We start from the raw sequence: 21136 nt of genomic DNA, 5'->3' as shown, positions 1-21136 counted from the left end.
AATTTAGTCTGTATATGGGCATTATTAATTCCACAGAATCTTATACAGAGAGGGCAAAAAAGAAGGCAAGAATGCACAAAGTATATAAGGTATGCCAACGAGTAAAAAGTGCTTTGTATATTTAATCAGGCACTGGTTCAATTATCAGCTAAACCGAATCTTATTTAATGAGGAAATTTGAAGTATGTTGCCACAAGTACCAGCTGGGTGGCAAAAGTAGTGCTGGTAGTACCTCAAAAGATAATGATGATTGTCTGCCTTTATTGGCTGAGAAATAGTGAGTTTCCAGTTACTTTGATCCTTCTGCTGTAAAAAATAGAAGTTTATAAGAACAGGTCAAGCAAGAGACATTGCAGACAACAAAGCTACTGATTAGCAGTGAGTGAAAAAGGCCTCTCAACTGACCAAGATGACTGACATCCCAAATGTCACTAAACAACCACAGGATGACATCAAGTGACCAACAGGGAAATTGCAAATCTCAGCCGGGGCAAAGTGTATGTTAAGGATGGTTTGATGGTGTGTATGTATGTGTGTATACATACATGGCCATGGTCATACATGGTGAAAAATTTGGCATGTTCTCACCATGTCTGCATAGGTTTCCTCCAGGTAGTTTGTTTTTATCTCACCTTCCTAGGCTACCCCTGGCTTTAAATGAAATTGTTACTATATGCATGTTGCACCCTTATAGATCGTCGTCCAGTGTTTCTGGATAGCTTTGGTCCCCCTGCAGCCCTGATCGGAGGATGTTCCACCACAGCTGCCTAAACAAACAGTAGAGCGCAACTTTATTCAGCTACCAGAGCAAACGGTGCGACTTGTGCCACGCTTAGCCCTTTCATTCTGCCACACTGGAAAAGTAAGCGTAGCAGTAGTCCTGAGAGATTTCTTTGCATGTTTAAAAGAAATGCCAATCATGCCCTCCGTCTATTTTCTGGAATCCCTCCCAAGGTGGTCGACGATGTCTCGTCTCAGTAGGACAGAAAGAAAGGAAATGGGGGAGCAGTCGTCTCCTTAAATGCCGGCCTGATGAATGTCCTGGCCTCTGTAGGCCGAGCATGATAGATAAATGAGTGTAATAGATGTCTTAGCAGTGTCAGGAAGAATCCCCCCCCCGCATGCTTTTAGGGACAGACAATGCCCAGCAAGCCAAGAGCACCCGATGGTCCTAAATCTGACTCACAATGCCACAGTGTTACCAATGATTCTGACACCGCAGTGGCCAGAATTATGGGCACACCTTACCATTAACTGATTGGACATGCTATATCAAAACAATTGGGCATTACTGTGGAATCTCATAGCAAGAGACTTTCTGTTTCTTTTGCTTTTGCTATTTATTATGTGCTGTAAAACACGCAGTATTTATATATGAACAGAAAAGTCACCAAAGGTCAAAAAGTCTAAAAACTAAAACTGTAAAACCAACAAATCGATCAATAAGTTGCTGTGTGTATATTTTTAAACAAGAAAATTTTTGGAAGTCTCATAATATACACTGAAGTGCTAGAAAACTGGTACACCAGTCTAATACTTGGTAGATCCCACACGGGAGCATAGGACTGCAGAAATATATTCTGTATCCCATAAACACCATACTTACTGCAGAATGGTCCACAATTCTGTTTCATTTTGTGGACAGACAGACAGACAGACAGACACTTAATTAGTCTAGAAGGAAAATAAAGGACAAAAATAATAATAACATTATGGCACCACCACCAGCCACTACAGTCCCCTGTTGTACCAGTTGTACCAGTCCACATTTTGTCTTAAATTGACCACAATTCCTGTTTCGCTACAACTCTTAAACTTTCAATGCATGTGCTGTAACTACTTGGAGACCAAATATCAAGTGCCGACAGAAGTCACATGACCTAGGCATTTATGGGGGCTGTTGAAGGCACACAAGGCCAACTATCCAGTAACATCACAAGATGCTCTTTTGAATATTATTAAATCATACTGGGATAGCATGGATTATCAGATTTTGAACAAAATTAGTGGAAATATTGATAAAAGATGAAATTTGGTACTTAATATGTTATCCTGGTGATATAATATATAATAAATACACTGTATTAAGTTCATTTTCTCTACTGGTTTCACTTTTAGAGGGGGTCTTTGGGCCCCTTATGACCGTGTCAACATTTGACTTTAAACTACATTAAAATGCATGTTTCATGTCTGTGATTGTTTATCATTTTAACTGTCAGAGGAAAAAATAACCCTTGGTGTCAGCTCCACTGAATTAATAAATCCCACACGTCCATCCAGCAGACATCTTTATTATCATATTTATATCTCAATCTTGCAGGCATCTTTATTATTATATATCTTAATCTTATATCTGTAGCTGATATATACATTTCACTGAGCTGTTGTTTAGATGCCAGTCATGTTACGTACCAGACTCAGCAGCAACTATGTGGTTCCTTTTTACAGAGGACTCATGTCATGTCATGTCATGTCACTACACTGTCAGTGCTTGGCGATGGTTGGCTGCACAGATGGGTCAGCTTTCTTAAATGCCCTCTGTCTTGTGTGGCTTGTAGCAGACTCGCCCTGATAATGTGATCCATGCCGTGATGTCAATACAGCTTATTCTTCTTCAAGTCCTTCCACAAGTTGTCATACCACTGCCTTTAGTGTTTTCAAGTGGGTGCCTCTTCACATTACCAAAATAACATAACTTGTAGGATCTAATGTAGTTCAGTAGTTCCTTTTCTGTTCTGGCCATCTTGTAAACTTGCTCAGTGATCATCATCTTCATCCTTTGATGGACTTGTTCTCAAAAGTCTGAATGTGTTTCTTCCTTTTTCTTTAGGTTCCAGGCTTTAAATCCATATGTAGCTACTGACCAGACCAAGGCTTTCATCAATCATACCTTGATGATGGTGCTAATTTACTGGGTTTTCCATAACTTACCACCATGCCTATTGCCACTATTGACCTTACTTTCACCTGGCTGGTACACATTTATTCACTTTTTTTTATTCAAAGTGACTTACAGTGCTGTGACAGTATATTGTCTAAGCAATTTAAGATTAAGGATCTTGCTTAAGGGTCCAACAGTGGCAACCTGGCACCCTTTCGATTACTAGTCCAGTACCTTAACCACTAGGCTACAACTGATCTGTCACAATGGGTCCAGTGTCACACAGAAAGACTGTTGACTTCAATGAAAAAAAAGGAAGAAGGAAAAATCTGGATGTTCATCACAGGAGGTCTGCTATTGAATAAAAGCTGTTTAAATATGGCTGAACTGTCCACAGTCAAGCAAGCTTTACATTGCCTGGGTAATAGAGGCTGCTGTGCATGAATGAAGCTCCTAAAGTGGAGAAATGTCTGCCAGTTGGGGTGATTCAGAAATTGCACATTTATTGTATGCAGGATTTGTGAGCGTTATTTTGTGAACATTTTTGTTGGTCTAAGTGTGCAGCTGAATCAATTACAGTGAGGAGGCTTCTGGTATAAAAGACGCAAAGGCGGTTAGCAGGTATTAGCAGGGTTTTGACTGGGAAAACGGCTTTAGCTTTATCACAAACTTATACGCTCTTAAATTTGGCGTTTAATTTGAAATGTGAAAGCATCTGCCCACTCGGTGTTGGCACAGTCCCTGGAAAACCGAAATAAGGTCGGATTTGGTTGCAAGTTTAAAGCAAACAAACCAACAAACAAATAAAAATGCTTTTTTAAAAGGCTTTGATGTCAGCCTGTGGTACCTGAGGGATGAAATGGCTGAGCGCTTTCCTTTTAGGGTTCAGCAGCCATGCTGTGGGTGTAAAATTCTTAAGACTGCACAAAGCACTAGTAGAACCACCGGGCTAGGATTTATAACGCTAGCTTTTGTCTTCTTTTTCTACTTTTACTTGGAGCCTCAGCCATTATAATCTTCAGTGTGTCAAAGTGCTGCCGCTGGCCATCCTTATAGCTTTCCCAAAACCAGACCTTGTCTTTTTGTCATAATGGTTGTAGTTTGAAGCAGATCGACCTTATTTTTAGTGTTACACTGACATTGTTTTGGAATCCATTATTCAGTAATGTCACTATATTTCTATCCATGTATATCCATTCATCCATCCATCTATGTATATCCATTCATCCATCCATCTATGTATATCCATTCATCCATCTATGTATATCCATTAATCCATCTACGTATATCCATTCATCATGGTGTCATGGTGATGGTGAACGCTGGCGCATTTGGCTGCTGCTACTGTTGCCGCATTTTATTTTATTTTATTGTATTTTATTTTATTTTTATCGTAATTTTCTTTCATTTTCATCTTTTCGCACACTCCTGTGGTCACTAGCCATTCGTGCATTTTTGGGTCGTGAGAGTTACGCTGGTGTGTTTGGATGCCGCTTCTCCCCCAGTGAAACTGTTTGAACGAAAACATTGCATGAAACATTGTACTGGATTTTATGCATTGGATTTGGGATCTTTTTTACTGTGCTTGTGTTGCTGATGCTTCTATGATGTGGAGCGGTGTATCCAGAGCAGTGAGAGTTAGCGGATAACTCCTTTCTCTGTCAATGTGGATTGTTTTGAATTGCTCCTTTGGCTGCTGGAATTGGATGGCTTGGAGTCTCTGCAACTTTTCTGGTCTAGACAACGTCTGCGGTCTCATCATGACGATGGAGTGCTCTTTCAGTGAACTCTATGCTCTGGGACATTCACGGTATAAACCTCCAACATCTTTACTGCTCCACCGCGACCTTGGTATTTTGCAAAGGCCTAAATATTCCCACCGAGCCTCAGTTCGGACTTTTGTTTACCAACAGCATGCTAGCAGCAACGTTCCCTCACTCTGGTCACTGCAACGCCGTGAGGTTGCCAAGGTGATGCTAGGCTCCTCCCACCAGAAGTACGGAAATCTCATATGCAGCAGTGTTCAAAACCCTCAAAACATCTTTTCCAGCTGACTCAGAACTGTGCCACATGTTTGGTGTTTCCTATGTTTGTAAATGTGTATTTTATTTATTTTTGCTTAGTAAATGTGTATTTTATTTATTTTGCTTAGCTTTTCTATATTTTTATTGTACAGTGTCCTTGGGTGTCATGAAAGGCGCTTTTCAAATAAAATTTTATTATTATTATTATTATTATTATTCATCCATCCATCTATGTATATCCATCCATCCATCCATCCATTCCTCAATGTATATCCATCCACCCATCCATCTATGTATATCCATCCATCCATCCATTCCTCTATGTATATCCATCCACCCATCCATCTATGTATATATATCCATCCATCCATCTATATCTATCTATCTATCTATCTATCTATCTATCTATCTATCTATCTATCTATCTATCTATCTATCTATCTATCTATCTATCTATCTATCTATCTATATCCATTCATCCATCTATCTATGTATATCCATCCATCCATCCATCCATCTATGTATATCCATCCATCCATCCATTCCTCAATGTATATCCATCCACCCATCCATCTATGTATATCCATCCATCCATCTATGTATATCCACCCATCTATCTATGTATATCCATCCATCCATCCATTCCTCTATGTATATCCATCCACACATCCATCTATGTATATCTATCCATCCATCCACCCATCCATCTATGTATATCTATCTATCCATCCATCCATCCATGTATATCTGTCTATCCATCCATCCATCTATGTATATCTATCCATCCATCCATCTATGTCTGTCTATCTATCCATCTATTCCTATCTACACTGACATTGTTTTGAAATCCATCAAACATGTAGATTATTCAATAATGTCACTATATTTCTATCCATCCATCTATTTTATCCATCCATCCATCTATCTTATCTATCCATCCTATCCATCCATCCATCTATGTATAACCATCCATTCATCCATCCATCCATCCATATCTCTTGTCCATCCATCCATCCATCCATCCATCCATTTATCTTATCCAGTCATCCATCCATCCATCCATCTTATCCATCCATCCATAAAAAACATTAAGGTAGATGTGCTACATCCAAAAGATTAAATCACCTTCTGCCCCATCCGACCAGAATACAACTCTAAGAGCTAAGAGCTCAGACTAACCAAAACTGGACAGTTAGATTGGAAGATTGGAAGAACGTTGCCTGGTCTAATGAATCCCAGGGTTTAGCACAAACCCTGTGAATCCAGTGATCTAATCTTCCCTGAGACAGCAGTTCAGGGTTGTGGTGGCGGAGTAATAGTGTGAGAAATAATTCATTTCAATCCAGTTGAAAATATTATTATTGCTGATTGTCCCTTTATAGCCACAATTAACCTGCACAATAATGAGTCACAGGAGCTTGTGTAGACGCTTTCACTCTCACCTGTTTAATTATACCAGTTGGTGGATTGGCGTCTCATAATTAGCCCTGGGTGTATGTGGGCGATGAATGGCTGAGTGATCCTGATGTCTTTTTAACTTTTGGCAAAGCTGACCTATTCATGTCTTTTAAACAATTTCATGCGCAATCAACACCCACATGTTTGACTGGGCTAAGCTGGTCTCTTTACGCTACAGCTGCACTAATGAAGCAGCTGGAGCAGGAGCCCGTTCCCCGGGTAGCTGGATGGCTGGATCGCCGGCCTGACCGTTACATTAATGGGAGGTAATGGTTTTTGGAGCGATTACGGCTCGCTCGAGATATTTAGTGTGATTGAAGTCAATGTTCACATTATGAGAAGCTGATGGTCAGAGTAAATGTTTTCCTCATGGATGGACCACTTCGCTGACCTGACAGCGGCTCTACTCGTCCTCTAGCTTCCTCCCTCTCTCTTTCCGAGCCAAACTCTGAGCTCTTTTATGCTCTGGCTTGTCATTCTTTAATCCAAATCTTTGGAACCTGCCTACTTCTTTGTCTTGTTATCTTCAGCAATTATTTTCTCTTTCTCCGTCCTGATTGTTACGTTCTTTTCGATTCTCTTTGTTCTTTTTTAGATTTTGTTTAATCCCGATTCCACCCATCGCGTCCTCTCTTAGCTGTCGCGGATGACTCGCAGCTTTGCATTGTTCCTGTTCTTGTTTGCGACAGCGCCTGAAAAGTTCTTTGTCTTCCTATAAATCAGGAAAGCGGAGGCAGGCGAGAATGTCACGTTTATTTCCATACGTTACGTGGCATTTTCATGATTGTTATGTGTGACGATGCCAGGGCTCGTCTCAGCCCTGCGGTTACCCATTTCGTACATCAATTCCTTTATATCAGCTGTCAGCCATGTGTTCTTCTGAATAAATGATGCTTTACAGACTGTAAATTTGACAATTTTAGGATAGAACGTTCCTGCAGTGACCTAACCTGGAAGCAATAGATTAGTTTTCATAGTGTTAGCTTCTTTGGGGTCGCTTCATTCAGGTCAGGGTCACAGCAGTTCCAGAACCATCACACACCCAAACATTTGATCACACCTAGTACATTAGAGCAGGGTCACAGAGAAGTAATTAAATAAACGAATTTTTATATTAACACCCCCTTGTGAAGGCTTTACGTTACATGTTGTAAACCACAGTGGGACCAGATTGTACAGTACAGAGCAGAAAGAGTAAGATGCGTTGTTTGGGTTGCCTGGGTCCAAAGTACATAAAGTTGGACTCATGACCCATGTAGCTCTGCGGTCCCCACATTACCAGCTGCATTAATCATACATATACACTCACAGAGCACTTTATTAGGAACACCTAATAATTATTTTAAGCTACATCTACTATACAGATAAACTTTGTGGGAATTCAGTTACTGACTGAAGCTCATTTGTTGCTCGGCATCACATTTTTCAATCGAAATGAACCCCTGTTGGGCACTCACTGACTGCCTGTTATTTGGTTGGTGAATTTACTTACTAACACTAACAGTAATGCAAATTGCATTGTACTGGTATTAGTGTAGTAGGTGCAGCAGTGTTGTTAGGACTTTTAAGTACTTCAGTGTCAGTGCTGGGAGGAAAAGCTCAACAGCATTCTGTGAACAAAACTAGAGAAAGCTAGAGTTTTAACCCAATTTTGAAAATGCCAACAACACTTCTGCACCAAAAACACTCATGCCACTCATGAACAACACACACTACCATGTTATCACAATGTTAGTGTCAATACACCAACCAAATATGGTCTGGTTGTTGGGGTCATGGGTGTTCCATGCGATTAACAAATGGGAATTAATAATGTATGTCCATGTGACATTTGGTAGAGCTTTAAGGTGCCAAACAAAGGTGCCAATTTAAGCAGGGGCTTCTTTCTTACGTGGCAGACTGCTGGTGTATGACCATGTACAGCTCAATATACAGTACAAACGTTTATTTACCAGTCAGAAACAAGCTGTATTTGACCACCATATTCTTTTTCAGATCCATGCCGTGAACACCAGAACAGCCTCAGTATGATGTGTGTGGTAAATCTCCTGACCAAAAAAGTGGAGAAATCAGCCCCAGCCTCCTCATGCCCACCAGGCAACGAGCCTTTTTGTGCCAGTGATGGAAGAAGCTACAGCAGCGAGTGCCAGATGCAACGTACAGCCCTGCAGAAGGACCGCGTGCTGAAACAGGTGCATTCGAGGCCATGCAAAAATCAAGGTGGGTTTCTCAAAAAAAAAAGCTCGTTCTCACTTTTGATCTAGGTGCCCGCAGCGACGGTTGATTTACTTTGTCACGGCAGCGGCGAGGGGGGCGGCTTTGGACAAATTAAGTTGGGTTAGCGGCACTGTCATGCCGGCACGATACCAATCTCCACAAATCCAATTTGCCTGTCGGGAGCTGGCAGGTGTATTGTGGCGGGACTAGATCTTCGACGGTGATGAAAAGATCTCTCCGCGTGTGACGCCCCGCGGCCACACACACAAAACAAGCGTGCCTGTTTTTGTGTACAGTGGATTATTATTTGTGGTAGGAGTTTGTCCCAGTTCTGTGAGAATGGGGTGTTGTGCCGGGATACTGGTGTCCAACTGGCGAGAGTAAAATAGCTTGTCTGTGTGTGTTGGGCTTTGGTTATATAAATATTTGTGGGAGTATTTGCACATTCTGTTCTGCTCTAAGCCAACTTTTTAAATTCAAATCATCTTATAAATAGAACAACAAAAAATCTAATCCATTATTACATCCACAGAGATGTCAAGAGAGAAAACATTTTCAACTTAAATTCAACAAACAGATTCTGGACCCATTTAGTTAAAAGAGCATTCATAAGGTTGCCCGACCTTCCAGTTCATCCCCAAGGTGTTTAAAAAGGATTGAGGCTAGATCATGTCCTTGGTCCTTGTTTTGTTTCCCACACAGGACTCGCTTGTGACACTTGCGACAGGTTGGTTCTCATCAGTATGTACATCGTGTCACATCCTCAAAGCCAGACTGGGTAATGTAATCAAACATAAATCATGCACAGGCTTGTATGATAACATGATAAGTCCTCTCATTTTTCTCAGTCGATCAGGGGCCGCCGCTGTTATAACACGCCGCCGCTTGACTGTGACAGATTGTCGGGAAAATAAAACCAAATCAATTGGAATGGAATAAGATAATTTGATGAAATAATCAAGTGTGGCAATTAATTCAAAACTCTGACTGAGTCGATATTGGCTGTCTGATTGAGAGAGAGAGTTTGAGAGTTGGTGTTGATTAGTTGGCATTTTCTGCACTTTTGGTAATGTTGGTGGAGTGCCAGGAGGTGTGTAAGTTCAGCACTGTGTGTTTATTGGACCTCGCTGCTCCTGCAAACCGATCCTGTGTGATGGCACCTACACGCTGTTGTGCAGCAAAGATATATACAGTGGGGGAAATAAGTATTTGATCCCCTGCTGATTTTGTAAGTTTACCCCCTTACAAAGACTTGAACAGTCTATAATTTTTATGGAAGGTTTATTTTAACAGAGGGAGACAGAAACAAAAAATCCAGAAAAAAAACATTAAATAAAAGTTATAAATTAATTTGTATTTAATTAAGGGAAATAAGTATTTGATCCCCTACCAACCAGCAAGAATTCTGACCCCCACAGACCGGTTATGTGCACAAAAGGCACACAAATTAGTCCTGTCCCTGTATAAAAGACTCCTGTCACAGAATCAGTTTCTTCCGTTCAAATCTCTCGACCACCATGGGCAAGACCAAAGAGCTATCAAAGGACGTCAGGGACAAGATTGTAGACCTGCACAAGGCTGGAATGGGCTACAAGACCATCAGCAAGAAGCTTGGTGAGAAAGAGACCACTGTTGGTGCGATAATTCGAAAATGGAAGAAATACAAGATCACAGTCAATCACCCTCGCTCTGGAGCTCCATGCAAGATCTCACCTGGTGGGGTAAGAATGATTCTGAGAAAGGTGAGGTCAGTCCAGAATTACACTGGAGGAGCTTGTCAAGTCCTTGTTGTTGATAATTAATAATAATAATAAAGGGCAATGTTGTTGGTAATGATAATAATCATAATAATTATTATTATTAAAACAACAACAATAATAATAATAATGGCCAATGTTGTTGGTACTTATTTAAAAATACTAGTTATAATAATAAAAAATTATAAAAATTATAATAATAATAATATATAATAACAACAATAATAATAATAATTAAAATAATAATAATAATAATAACAATATATAATAATAATAGTAGTTGTAGTAGTAGTAATAATAATAATAATAATAAAAATAATGTTTATTGTTGTGGTAATGCTGGTGGGTTCTGTTTTACAGAGGAGTGCCAGGAAGAGTGTAAGTTCAGCGCTGTGTGTTTACTGGACCAAGAACGACGTCGCTGCTCCTGTGAACCGATCCGATGTGACGGCACCTACACACCCTTGTGCGGAAAAGATGGCCATACGTACCCTAACGACTGTGAGAGAAGGCGCGCCGAATGCATCGCCCAGACCCACATCCCCATCAAGCAGCAAGGACCTTGTGGTGAGTCACCAAATATGGGCATGTATTACCATGTTACGTAATATTTCCTTTGTCGTGTCTTGCTATTTGCTGTGTTAATGTCTGCCCGTGTATAAAGGTGCTCATTCTCCTTTATTGTTCTCATCTGGGACATGAAACTCAGACATGATGTCTCCTTCATGGGTGTCATGCCATGTCAGTGCCAGTCTTTCATACCACCCCTCACCACCCCTATTATTTTCCTGGGTCCGTTGCTTCTGAAGTCCATGTGGGCTGTCTTTAAAGTGTCTTCTTTCTGTTCCAGTGTGTCTCTCTGTCTGTCTTTGTCTGCGTGATGTCTGCTCAGGGCTGCCGTGGGACTCTTCACTCGTTGTGGACTCTGACCTGTAGGTCTCCGTCACATGGCCCGTGAAGGGCAAGTCGGGTGGTGTAAATCATGGTAGTTTTCCCACTAGACCCCTCACCCCTAGTCTCTGTCCATGCTATAGAGCACTGAGAGGGAAGAAAAATGTCACAGGCAACTTTTCTATTTTGTGTGTGCTGTGCTTGTGCGGATTCCTCCTGTCTGTAAGTCTTGGCCCTCTGACCCCTCACTGTAGCTCTGAACCCTGCATGGCAAAAGCATGCAGTCCCTGTTGCTCCTGCAGTCCCCGTTACCCTAGACATTGCCTGACTACTCAGCATAGCCTAATACGTATGGACGTTTCAAGTAATCTGTAGTCAAGTATTCCAGTACAGTAAAAAATGTCTAATCGATTCCCGTCCGAAGCGTAGGTGGAGTAGATGCATGTGCAGCGCTGTTTTTATTTGCACTTTTCAACTCTCGCAGTTTATGTTCCACACCCATACCTCCCCATACAGTAATGATTTCATTTGTCTTGTGTCCTGTACACTGATAACCATTCTACACTGTACATTTATGTCCGGTCTGGTGTATTGACATTAAATGTTTTACTGATACATTCCCACATTATGCTGAGCCTAACAACATAAACACTACAGGTTCTTCCACCTGCCCACATATATGGTCATTCACTCAATCAGTGTCTGTTTTATCACCGTTTATCTTCCTGATCAGGGTCAGTTGGGTCTGAATTATTGTGCAAGGCAGAAAGCACCCCAAACAGGTCGCCAGTCCATCACATATGCACACATTCACACACACACACACACACTCACATTGAAGGCAGTTTTTAGTAACTCCATTTGGGGAGGACCCTGGTCACCCAAGGACTTCAAGGACCCTGGTCACCCAGCCATGCAATTGTTGCTGTGAGGCGACAGTGCTACCCACTGTGCCACCTTGCCGCCCCAACACTTATATAACTGCAGTCTTTTATTTTTCCACAGTTTATTATGCCAGCACTATAAATGTAAAATATTTAGATGTAAAATAGGCAATAATAATAATAATAAATAATAAACAGTTGTTGGCACTAAATAATAGTAATAACCTTAATAATAACAATAATAATAATAATAGATACTGTTATTGGCACTAAATAATAATAACAATAATTATTATATAAATAATAATATTAATAATAACAATTATTATGATGATGATTATTATTATTATTATTCTAGGCATCGTTGTTGGCACTAAATAATAATAACAATAATAATTATTATATTAATAATAATAATAATAATAATAATAATAATAATAATAATAGGCACCGTTGTTGGCACTAAATAATAATAATAGCAATAATAATAATAATAATAATAATAATAGGCACTGTTGTTGGCACTAAATAATAATAATAATAATAATAATAATAAATCGTCATCATAATGGCCACTGTTATTTGCACTAAATAATAATAATAATTATTATTATTATTGTTCTTTTTGTGGCATCACTTACCTTTTTGCACATCGCTCCCTGACTGTTTCTGCTGTGTTTTAATGTTGTTCAGTAATGATTAGTGTACAACATTCTTAGCTGTTATTTGAAAAATATTGACACACTTTGCCTTTGTTCAGGTGCGCTTGCCATCAATACAGCAGGCCAACAACCTACTTAAGGTTCTCGGATCAATATTTAATTGTTCTATTATAAATCAGGTAAAAAAAAAACATCTGAAGCAAACAAAAACAGACTTGCTAAAGCAACGTGATCAAAGCAAATGGATTATCTGGAAAACAAAGCCAGGTTTTCCCGCTAGTCACGTTTTAGTCACACAGTCAAAGGCCTCTTAATCTACCACCATCTTTACTGCTTGTGAATAAAAACATGGTGGAATTCCTGGCTGAATAAGTAGAGCATCGGGTAAATTTTAATGATAGTCTAATCATTCAGAGGGCACATAGCAATATAAAATGCCTAACATCCCAGTGGCTGTGCAGTATGACCCCAGAGCCGGGTAAAAAACTATCCAGTTCCTTTTTATTCCAAGTGTAATCAAATATCTATAAAACAGTCAAACTGAAACAAACACAAACACTGAGAAGCAACTGCCAATTGCACCTCATTCTTTTTTTTTCTACTCAGTTTTACCCAGTACAACTCATTAACCTTTTTTTTTCCTTCTTCTTGGAACGCTGCATGTATTATTATGTAAAATGGCACAGCGCATATGGATTTTTCTTTATTTCATTATTTTTGACAACATAAATGGTTCATTGTTCTCACAGTTTTGCCAGTAGCTAGTTACAAAAATAATCATAAAACAACAAATTACATTAAAAAAATGCAAAAAAATTAAATTAAATGAAGAAGTAACTACAATTTAAATAGAAATTGTTTGTAGCCAGGAAACCTTTCCAAAAAATATAAGACAAATGAAATAGAAAAAAATACATAAAAAAAAAAAAATAATAATAATAATAATAATAATAATAATATATATATATATGTTTTATTTATTACATTTGTTCATTTAATTAATTAATGTAATCATTTTTACTAAATACTTTATCCTATTCAGTGTTGCAGTGTGTCCATCTGAACACTAGCCTTAAGACGGGAGTACACGATGGACAGTGTACTATTGCATTGTTGGCCATCACACACTTATACATTCACTACTTATCATAGGGGCACCTAGGATCTAGTACCCCTCTAGGACCTAGCATCTTCTTGTAACATAGAAGGAAACAAGAGTGTCTGTAGGCAAGCCACGTAGACACTGGGAAAACATGTAAAACTCCTTATAGGTAGTGACCAATCGAGGATCGAGCCCAGGTTTCCAAGACCCACCTGTTTTTAAACCAATTTTTTTGTCAGTATAAAAGTACCAGTGCAGGGCTGTGGAAAACAAAATGTAATACTGTCCAAGCAAAAATTGGGGTTTTGGGTCCCCATTAGACGTGAAAAAAATGAACTTGGACTAGTGTCCACACAATGTGAATATTACAGGAATGTGTGTGTGTGTGTGTGTGTGTGTGTGTGTACTTTAGTGAATAGCCAGGTCCAAAAGTCTTTTTCCCCGCAGTGGGGAGCATCTCAATGGACCCATCAGAACATGCTGATCAATAGCACATGCCTGGGCAGTATTTGTGTGTTACACAAACACTGTGTGTATGTGTGTGTGAGTGTGTATCACATACTCTCAGTTTGTGTGTGTGTGTGTGTGTAGGGTGATAGTCAGAGTGTCTGCACTCAGTTAAAAGCATGTCAGTGTTGATTTCATACCTTGACATCGTCTCTCTCTTGCTGTCATCCTGAGAGAACCAGTACAGACACTTGCGAGTCAGAGTGCAGGCTGACAGGTCTTAAAAGACTAGTGACTAAGTTTGTATCATAAGAAAATGCAGGGACGTGACGCTTACAGTACCAGTATGATTGTATATTGGTTTTAATAATTGTATTTTCAGTCATGTATTCAAAATCTCTTCTTAATTTTACTGTTTTTAATGTTTTAGTGTTATGGTTAGTGTTGCATTTCAAATTTGGCCAGTCATAAAGTTTAATGTACAATTCTTTATTTTGCATTTCTAATGTGTTATTAAATACATGCTATATCCTGAACAGTTTCCCATTTACTGTGGGCTGTATTTAGAAAATTGCACCTATACAGATAATGTCAAACATTTATGTACGCTTGTAAGCGTACTTTTCTCTGAATTTAGTCATATACAACTACTCAATACCTGCATTTTGCTTTCTTTACTGCCGTTCAGTCTTGACTGGAGAGGGCGGTGACTAACTCTGACACATGTGCAGTTGGGTTCATACGTGGGTTTAAATGAAGATCTGTATCGTACATGGAGAGTCATGCACTGATCTCCATTATCCTCCGTCTCTGTGCAGGCTCTATTAATCAGCCGGTAGAGGTCGTAACTGCACCAGTAAGAGAAATCCCCTCTGGCAATTCCAGCTTTGGACGAGCCAATCATTGTCTGTATAGGTACCCGGCCTGCTGGTAGCAGAGCTGAGATTCGAGCTCGTGAGTCAGCTCTGGTGTGCTAGTGTGTTTTATGGCTGCACTCCCTGAGCACCACAGTTACATTTTAAAACTAATTTTGCAGATATGTTGTTTTCTTAATATGTTTATTGTGGGTTTTCTGAACATTAAGTAAAATCTACAGTGTCTAAAATGGCCATACAGTGGGTGGGTACTGTGGGTGGTGCAGTTCTTCTATATTCTGGGTTTTTAAAATAATTCATTGTGCACCCAGTTTAAGAGACAGACGTGCTCGGTGTGTCCCATAGCGAGAATATTTTTATTCACATGACTGATTGTTTAAAAGCATCTGGCACAACACAGCTGTTCTGGCTCGGTATGTCCGTTTCTTTCATTGATGACAGAGGTCTGCCCTGACCTCATATTACAGAGGAACACAGAGAGACTGTGTACTCGTCCTCTGCGATTCTGACATTGCATTATCTCCCATTTTCCTCTCTCGCTTTTATGTCCCTGTCTTTTCCAACATACTCTTGACATTACACGTCCAACTATAGCCAACCTCAATCTGCCCCTAACACCCAGGCAGCAGTGTAATAGTGTTTTTTTTTCACTTATTAGGGTGGTACAGGATGGTAGTGATCTGAACACAAATCTAGCTGTACCCAGGTTGGGTACAGTAAAACTAGTCTTTTGTATCGGTGTCTAAAACGTTCCTGTAAGAGGAATGTTGGCAGTAGGAGTTGTTGGGAGGTTGTGGGCTGGTGAAGAAAAACCAATGTGAGGTAGATCATAGACCTGGTTTGTAACTTATTTAATACATACTTACTGGCAGAAGTAACAACACAGGGGGGAGATATTGGCACAAGTCTCAGAAGAGTGGCTGTTGTTATAGCTAAATAGGTCACATACAGGTCACTCTATGTTATCTTTACTCTCAAAAGAGAATGTGTGAGATCAGGCACTGATGTTGGAGGAGATGCCTGGCTCAAAATCGTTGTTCCAATTCATCCCAAAAGTGTTCAGTAGGTTTAAGGTCAGGGTTCTGTGCAGGCCAGTAAAATGTGTGTACTAGTCAAACCATGTCTGTCTTATATTTCTGGCTTAATTGTAACGTCCTTTATGATCCATTATTAAAGGTCCAGACCGGGTCCGAAAGTGGGATTGGATCTATCAAGGCATGCGCCGACTTATTCATGTTGGAGTCATGCCAGTAGGTTTTCCTGACACTTATTGGGACTCGGTTAACACAAGCGCCTTTCCGGGAACATTCACACTAAAAAATATGAGCTCATCCGAGAGTGAGAGTTTGTCCCACACACCGCTGCTATAATAGACTGGACCGCAGTTAGGTGGGTGTGCAGCTAGCAAAGCTAATTATACAGCATGAAACCCAGCTAGGCGTTCTCTCTCTCGTCAGATGAGACACTCAAAAGAAAGACTCTGTGTGAAGGCTGCTGACCCAAATACTTACAACATGGTATCAGGGTGCATGTCTCAGTCCAGTGACAGTAACGACCCTGCATACCTGCCACTACTCTCTGGTTCTTCCGTCATCCATATCCTGTATCTGTTCTCTCATTCTGTTCAGCATAATGATTTATAAAGAGTAACAGTGTGCTCCAGCAGGATATGTGACAAGTGGTAGTGTAGCGGATAAGATACTGGACTAGTAATCAGAAGGTTGCTGGTTCAAGCCCCCAGGTTGCCACTGTTGGGCCCTTAACCCTCAATTGCTTAGACTGTATACTGTAAGTCGCTTTAGATAAAAGTGTCTGCTAAATGCCGAAATGTAAATGTTAAACGTTTGGGGTGTGATTGTGATGTGTTTGCTTAAACGCACTATATGGCCAAAAGTATGTGGACGTCCATTGTAATGATTGAACGCAGGTGTTTTAGGCACATCCGATGCTAACATAACAGTTATTTCAATGCATGTTATGCCTCCAATTGCTATTTGGGGCGACAAATTGTAGACCGCCTTTTCCTGTTCCCACATGACTGCGCATGACTGCGCAAGGGCTCTTTTTTTTATTAATTAATTATAGAAAGGGAATCCAATTTTGTACCAACAGTTTAAGGAAGGCCCTTCCTGTTCCAGCATGACTGTGACCCTGTGCACAAAGCAAGGTCTATAAAGACATGTTAAAAAAGTTCAGCCCCTGAACTGATCAGCTTTGGAATTAACCAGAACATCATTTTAGGCCTTTTTGACTGGATGGGCATACATTCCCACAGACAAACTTCAAAGTCTTTATAGAATCCTCAGAAGAGTGGCTGATGTTATAGCTGATAGGATCACAGAGAGGTCACTCTGAATGAACCACATTGTTAAGTGACAACTTTTATGACAAAAACTGACCAATTTACAATTACAGAATAGGGAAATGGCCAGAAAGGGTGTCACTTGTCTGTAGTTGCAACAGTGATTTGTAATGTCTGGTCGGACTTTTGGTTTAATCAGCGAAGAAATACAGAAAGTATAGCATGTTCCTTAGTGCCAAGCTCTTCATAGGAATCTACCACTCGCTGTACAATAAATACTAGTTTGTGGCTTTATATGTGTTGAATATATGTGAATAATTTATACTATATACTAAATATATATATATATATATATATATATATATATATATATATATATACTAAATAACTATATGAAATATATATAAAAAAAAAAAAAAATATATATATATATATATATATATATACAGTGTATCACAAAAGTGAGTACACCCCTCACATTTCTGCAGATATTTAAGTATATCTTTTCATGGGACAACACTGACAAAATGACACTTTGACACAATGAAAAGTAGTCTGTGTGCAGCTTATATAACAGTGTAAATTTATTCTTCCCTCAAAATAACTCAATATACAGCCATTAATGTCTAAACCACCGGCAACAAAAGTGAGTACACCCCTTAGTGAAAGTTCCTGAAGTGTCAATATTTTGTGTGGCCACCATTATTTCCCAGAACTGCCTTAACTCTCCTGGGCATGGAGTTTACCAGAGCTTCACAGGTTGCCACTGGAATGCTTTTCCACTCCTCCATGACAACATCACGGAGCTGGCAGATATTCTAGACTTTGCGCTCCTCCACCTTCCGCTTGAGGATGCCCCAAATATGTTCTATTGGGTTTAGGTCTGGAGACATGCTTGGCCAGTCCATCACCTTTACCCTCAGCCTCTTCAATAAAGCAGTGGTCGTCTTAGAGGTGTGTTTGGGGTCATTATCATGCTGGAACACTGCCCTGCGACCCAGTTTCCGGAGGGAGGGGATCATGTTCTGCTTCAGTATTTCACAGTACATATTGGAGTTCATGTGTCCCTCAATGAAATATAACTCCCCAACACCTGCTGCACTCATGCAGCCCCAGACCATGGCATTCCCACCACCATGCTTGACTGTAGGCATGACACACTTATCTTTGTACTCCTCACCTGATTGCCGCCACACATGCTTGAGACCATCTGAACCAAACAAATTCATCTTGGTCTCATCAGACCATAGGACATGGTTCCAGTAATCCATGTCCTTTGTTGACATGTCTTCAGCAAACTGTTTGTGGGCTTTCTTGTGTAGAGACTTCAGAAGAGGCTTCCTTCTGGGGTGACAGCCATGCAGACCAATTTGATGTAGTGTGCGGCGTATGGTCTGAGCACTGACAGGCTGACCCCCCACCTTTTCAATCTCTGCAGCAATGCTGACAGCACTCCTGCGCCTATCTTTTAAAGACAGCAGTTGGATGTGACGCTGAGCACGTGTACTCAGCTTCTTTGGACGACCAACGCGAGGTCTGTTCTGAGTGGACCCTGCTCTTTTAAAACGCTGGATGATCTTGGCCACTGTGCTGCAGCTCAGTTTCAGGGTGTTGGCAATCTTCTTGTAGCCTTGGCCATCTTCATGTAGCGCAACAATTCGTCTTTTAAGATCCTCAGAGAGTTCTTTGCCATGAGGTGCCATGTTGGAACTTTCAGTGACCACTATGAGAGAGTGTGAGAGCTGTACTACTAAATTGAACACACCTGCTCCCTATGCACACCTGAGACCTAGTAACACTAACGAGTCACATGACATTTTGGAGGGAAAATGACAAGCAGTGCTCAATTTTGACATTTAGGGGTGTAGTCTCTTAGGGGTGTACTCACTTTTGTTGCCGGTGGTTTAGACATTAATGGCTGTATATTGAGTTATTTTGAGGGAAGAATAAATTTACACTGTTATATAAGCTGCACACAGACTACTTTTCATTGTGTCAAAGTGTCATTTTGTCAGTGTTGTCCCATGAAAAGATATACTTAAATATCTGCAGAAATGTGAGGGGTGTACTCACTTTTGTGATACACTGTATATACAGTATATATTGTATCAATATATACATCAATTCCAAAAAATTAAAAGATGTTTTTTTTGTATATATATATATATATATATATATATATATATACAGTATATATATATATATATATATATATATATATATATATGTACTGTATATATATATATATATATATATATATATATATATATACAGTGTATCACAAAAGTGAGTACACCCCTCACATTTCTGCAAATATTTCATTATATCTTTTCATGGGACAACACTATAGACATGAAACTTGGATATAACTTAGAGTAGTCAGTGTACAACTTGTATAGCAGTGTAGATTTACTGTCTTCTGAAAATAACTCAACACACAGCCATTAATGTCTAAATGGCTGGCAACATAAGTGAATACACCCCACAGTGAACATGTCCAAATTGTGCCCAAAGTGTCAATATTTTGTGTGACCACCATTATTATCCAGCACTGCCTTAACCCTCCTGGGCATGGAATTCACCAGAGCTGCACAGGTTGCTACTGGAATCCTCTTCCACTCCTCCATGATGACATCACGGAGCTGGTGGATGTTAGACACCTTGAACTCCTCCACCTTCCACTTGAGGATGCGCCACAGGTGCTCAATTGGGTTTAGTCCATCACCTTTACCTTCAGCTTCCTCAGCAAGGCAGTTGTCATCTTGGAGGTTGTGTTTGGGGTCGTTATCCTGTTGGAAAACTGCCATGAGGCCCAGTTTTCGAAGGGAGGGGATCATGCTCTGTTTCAGAATGTCACAGTACATGTTGGAATTCATGTTTCCCTCAATGAACTGCAGCTCCCCAGTGCCAGCAACACTCATGCAGCCCAAGACCATGATGCTACCACCACCATGCTTGACTGTAGGGAAGATACAGTTGTCTTGGTACTTCTCACCAGGGCGCCGCCACACATGCTGGACACCATCTGAGCCAAACAAGTTTATCTTGGTCTCGTCAGACCACAGGGCGTTCCAGTAATCCATGTTCTTGGACTGCTTGTCTTCAGCAAACTGTTTGCGGGCTTTCTTGTGCGTCAGCTTCCTTCTGGGATGACGACCATGCAGACCGAGTTGATGCAGTGTGCGGCGTATGGTCTGAGCACTGACAGGCTGACCTCCCACGTCTTCAACTTCTGCAGCAATGCTGGCAGCACTCATGTGTCTATTTTTTAAAGCCAACCTCTGGATATGACGCCGAACACGTGGACTCAACTTCTTTGGTCGACCCTGGCGAAGCCTGTTCCGAGTGGAACCTGTCCTGGAAAACCGCTGTATGACCTTGGCCACCATGCTGTAGCTCAGTTTCAGGGTGTTAGCAATCTTCTTATAGCCCACGCCATCTTTGTGGAGAGCAACAATTCTATTTCTCACATCCTCAGAGAGTTCTTTGCCATGAGGTGCCATGTTGAATATCCAGTGGCCAGTATGAGAGAATTGTACCCAAAACACCAAATTTAACAGCCCTGCTCCCCATTTACACCTGGGACCTTGACACATGACACCAGGGAGGGACAACGACACATTTGGGCACAATTTG

At 40.4% G+C, this 21136-nt stretch overlaps 1 protein-coding gene across 3 annotated transcripts in view; it reads left to right on the top strand.

Moving 5' to 3' along the window:
* Positions 1-21136, top strand: part of agrn (agrin) — a 302297-nt gene that overhangs the window by 185668 nt on the left and 95493 nt on the right. For all 3 annotated transcript variants that reach the window (XM_063015798.1, XM_063015797.1, XM_063015799.1), the window contains 2 exons: positions 8359-8583; positions 10698-10904. In XM_063015798.1, the coding sequence (XP_062871868.1) occupies positions 8359-8583; positions 10698-10904 (432 nt within the window). The remainder of the gene's footprint in view (positions 1-8358; positions 8584-10697; positions 10905-21136) is intronic.

This window comes from Trichomycterus rosablanca, chromosome 19 (assembly GCF_030014385.1).
Source record: "Trichomycterus rosablanca isolate fTriRos1 chromosome 19, fTriRos1.hap1, whole genome shotgun sequence".
NCBI lineage: Eukaryota > Metazoa > Chordata > Actinopteri > Siluriformes > Trichomycteridae > Trichomycterus > Trichomycterus rosablanca.
This window is presented reverse-complemented; position numbering and strand designations above follow the sequence as displayed.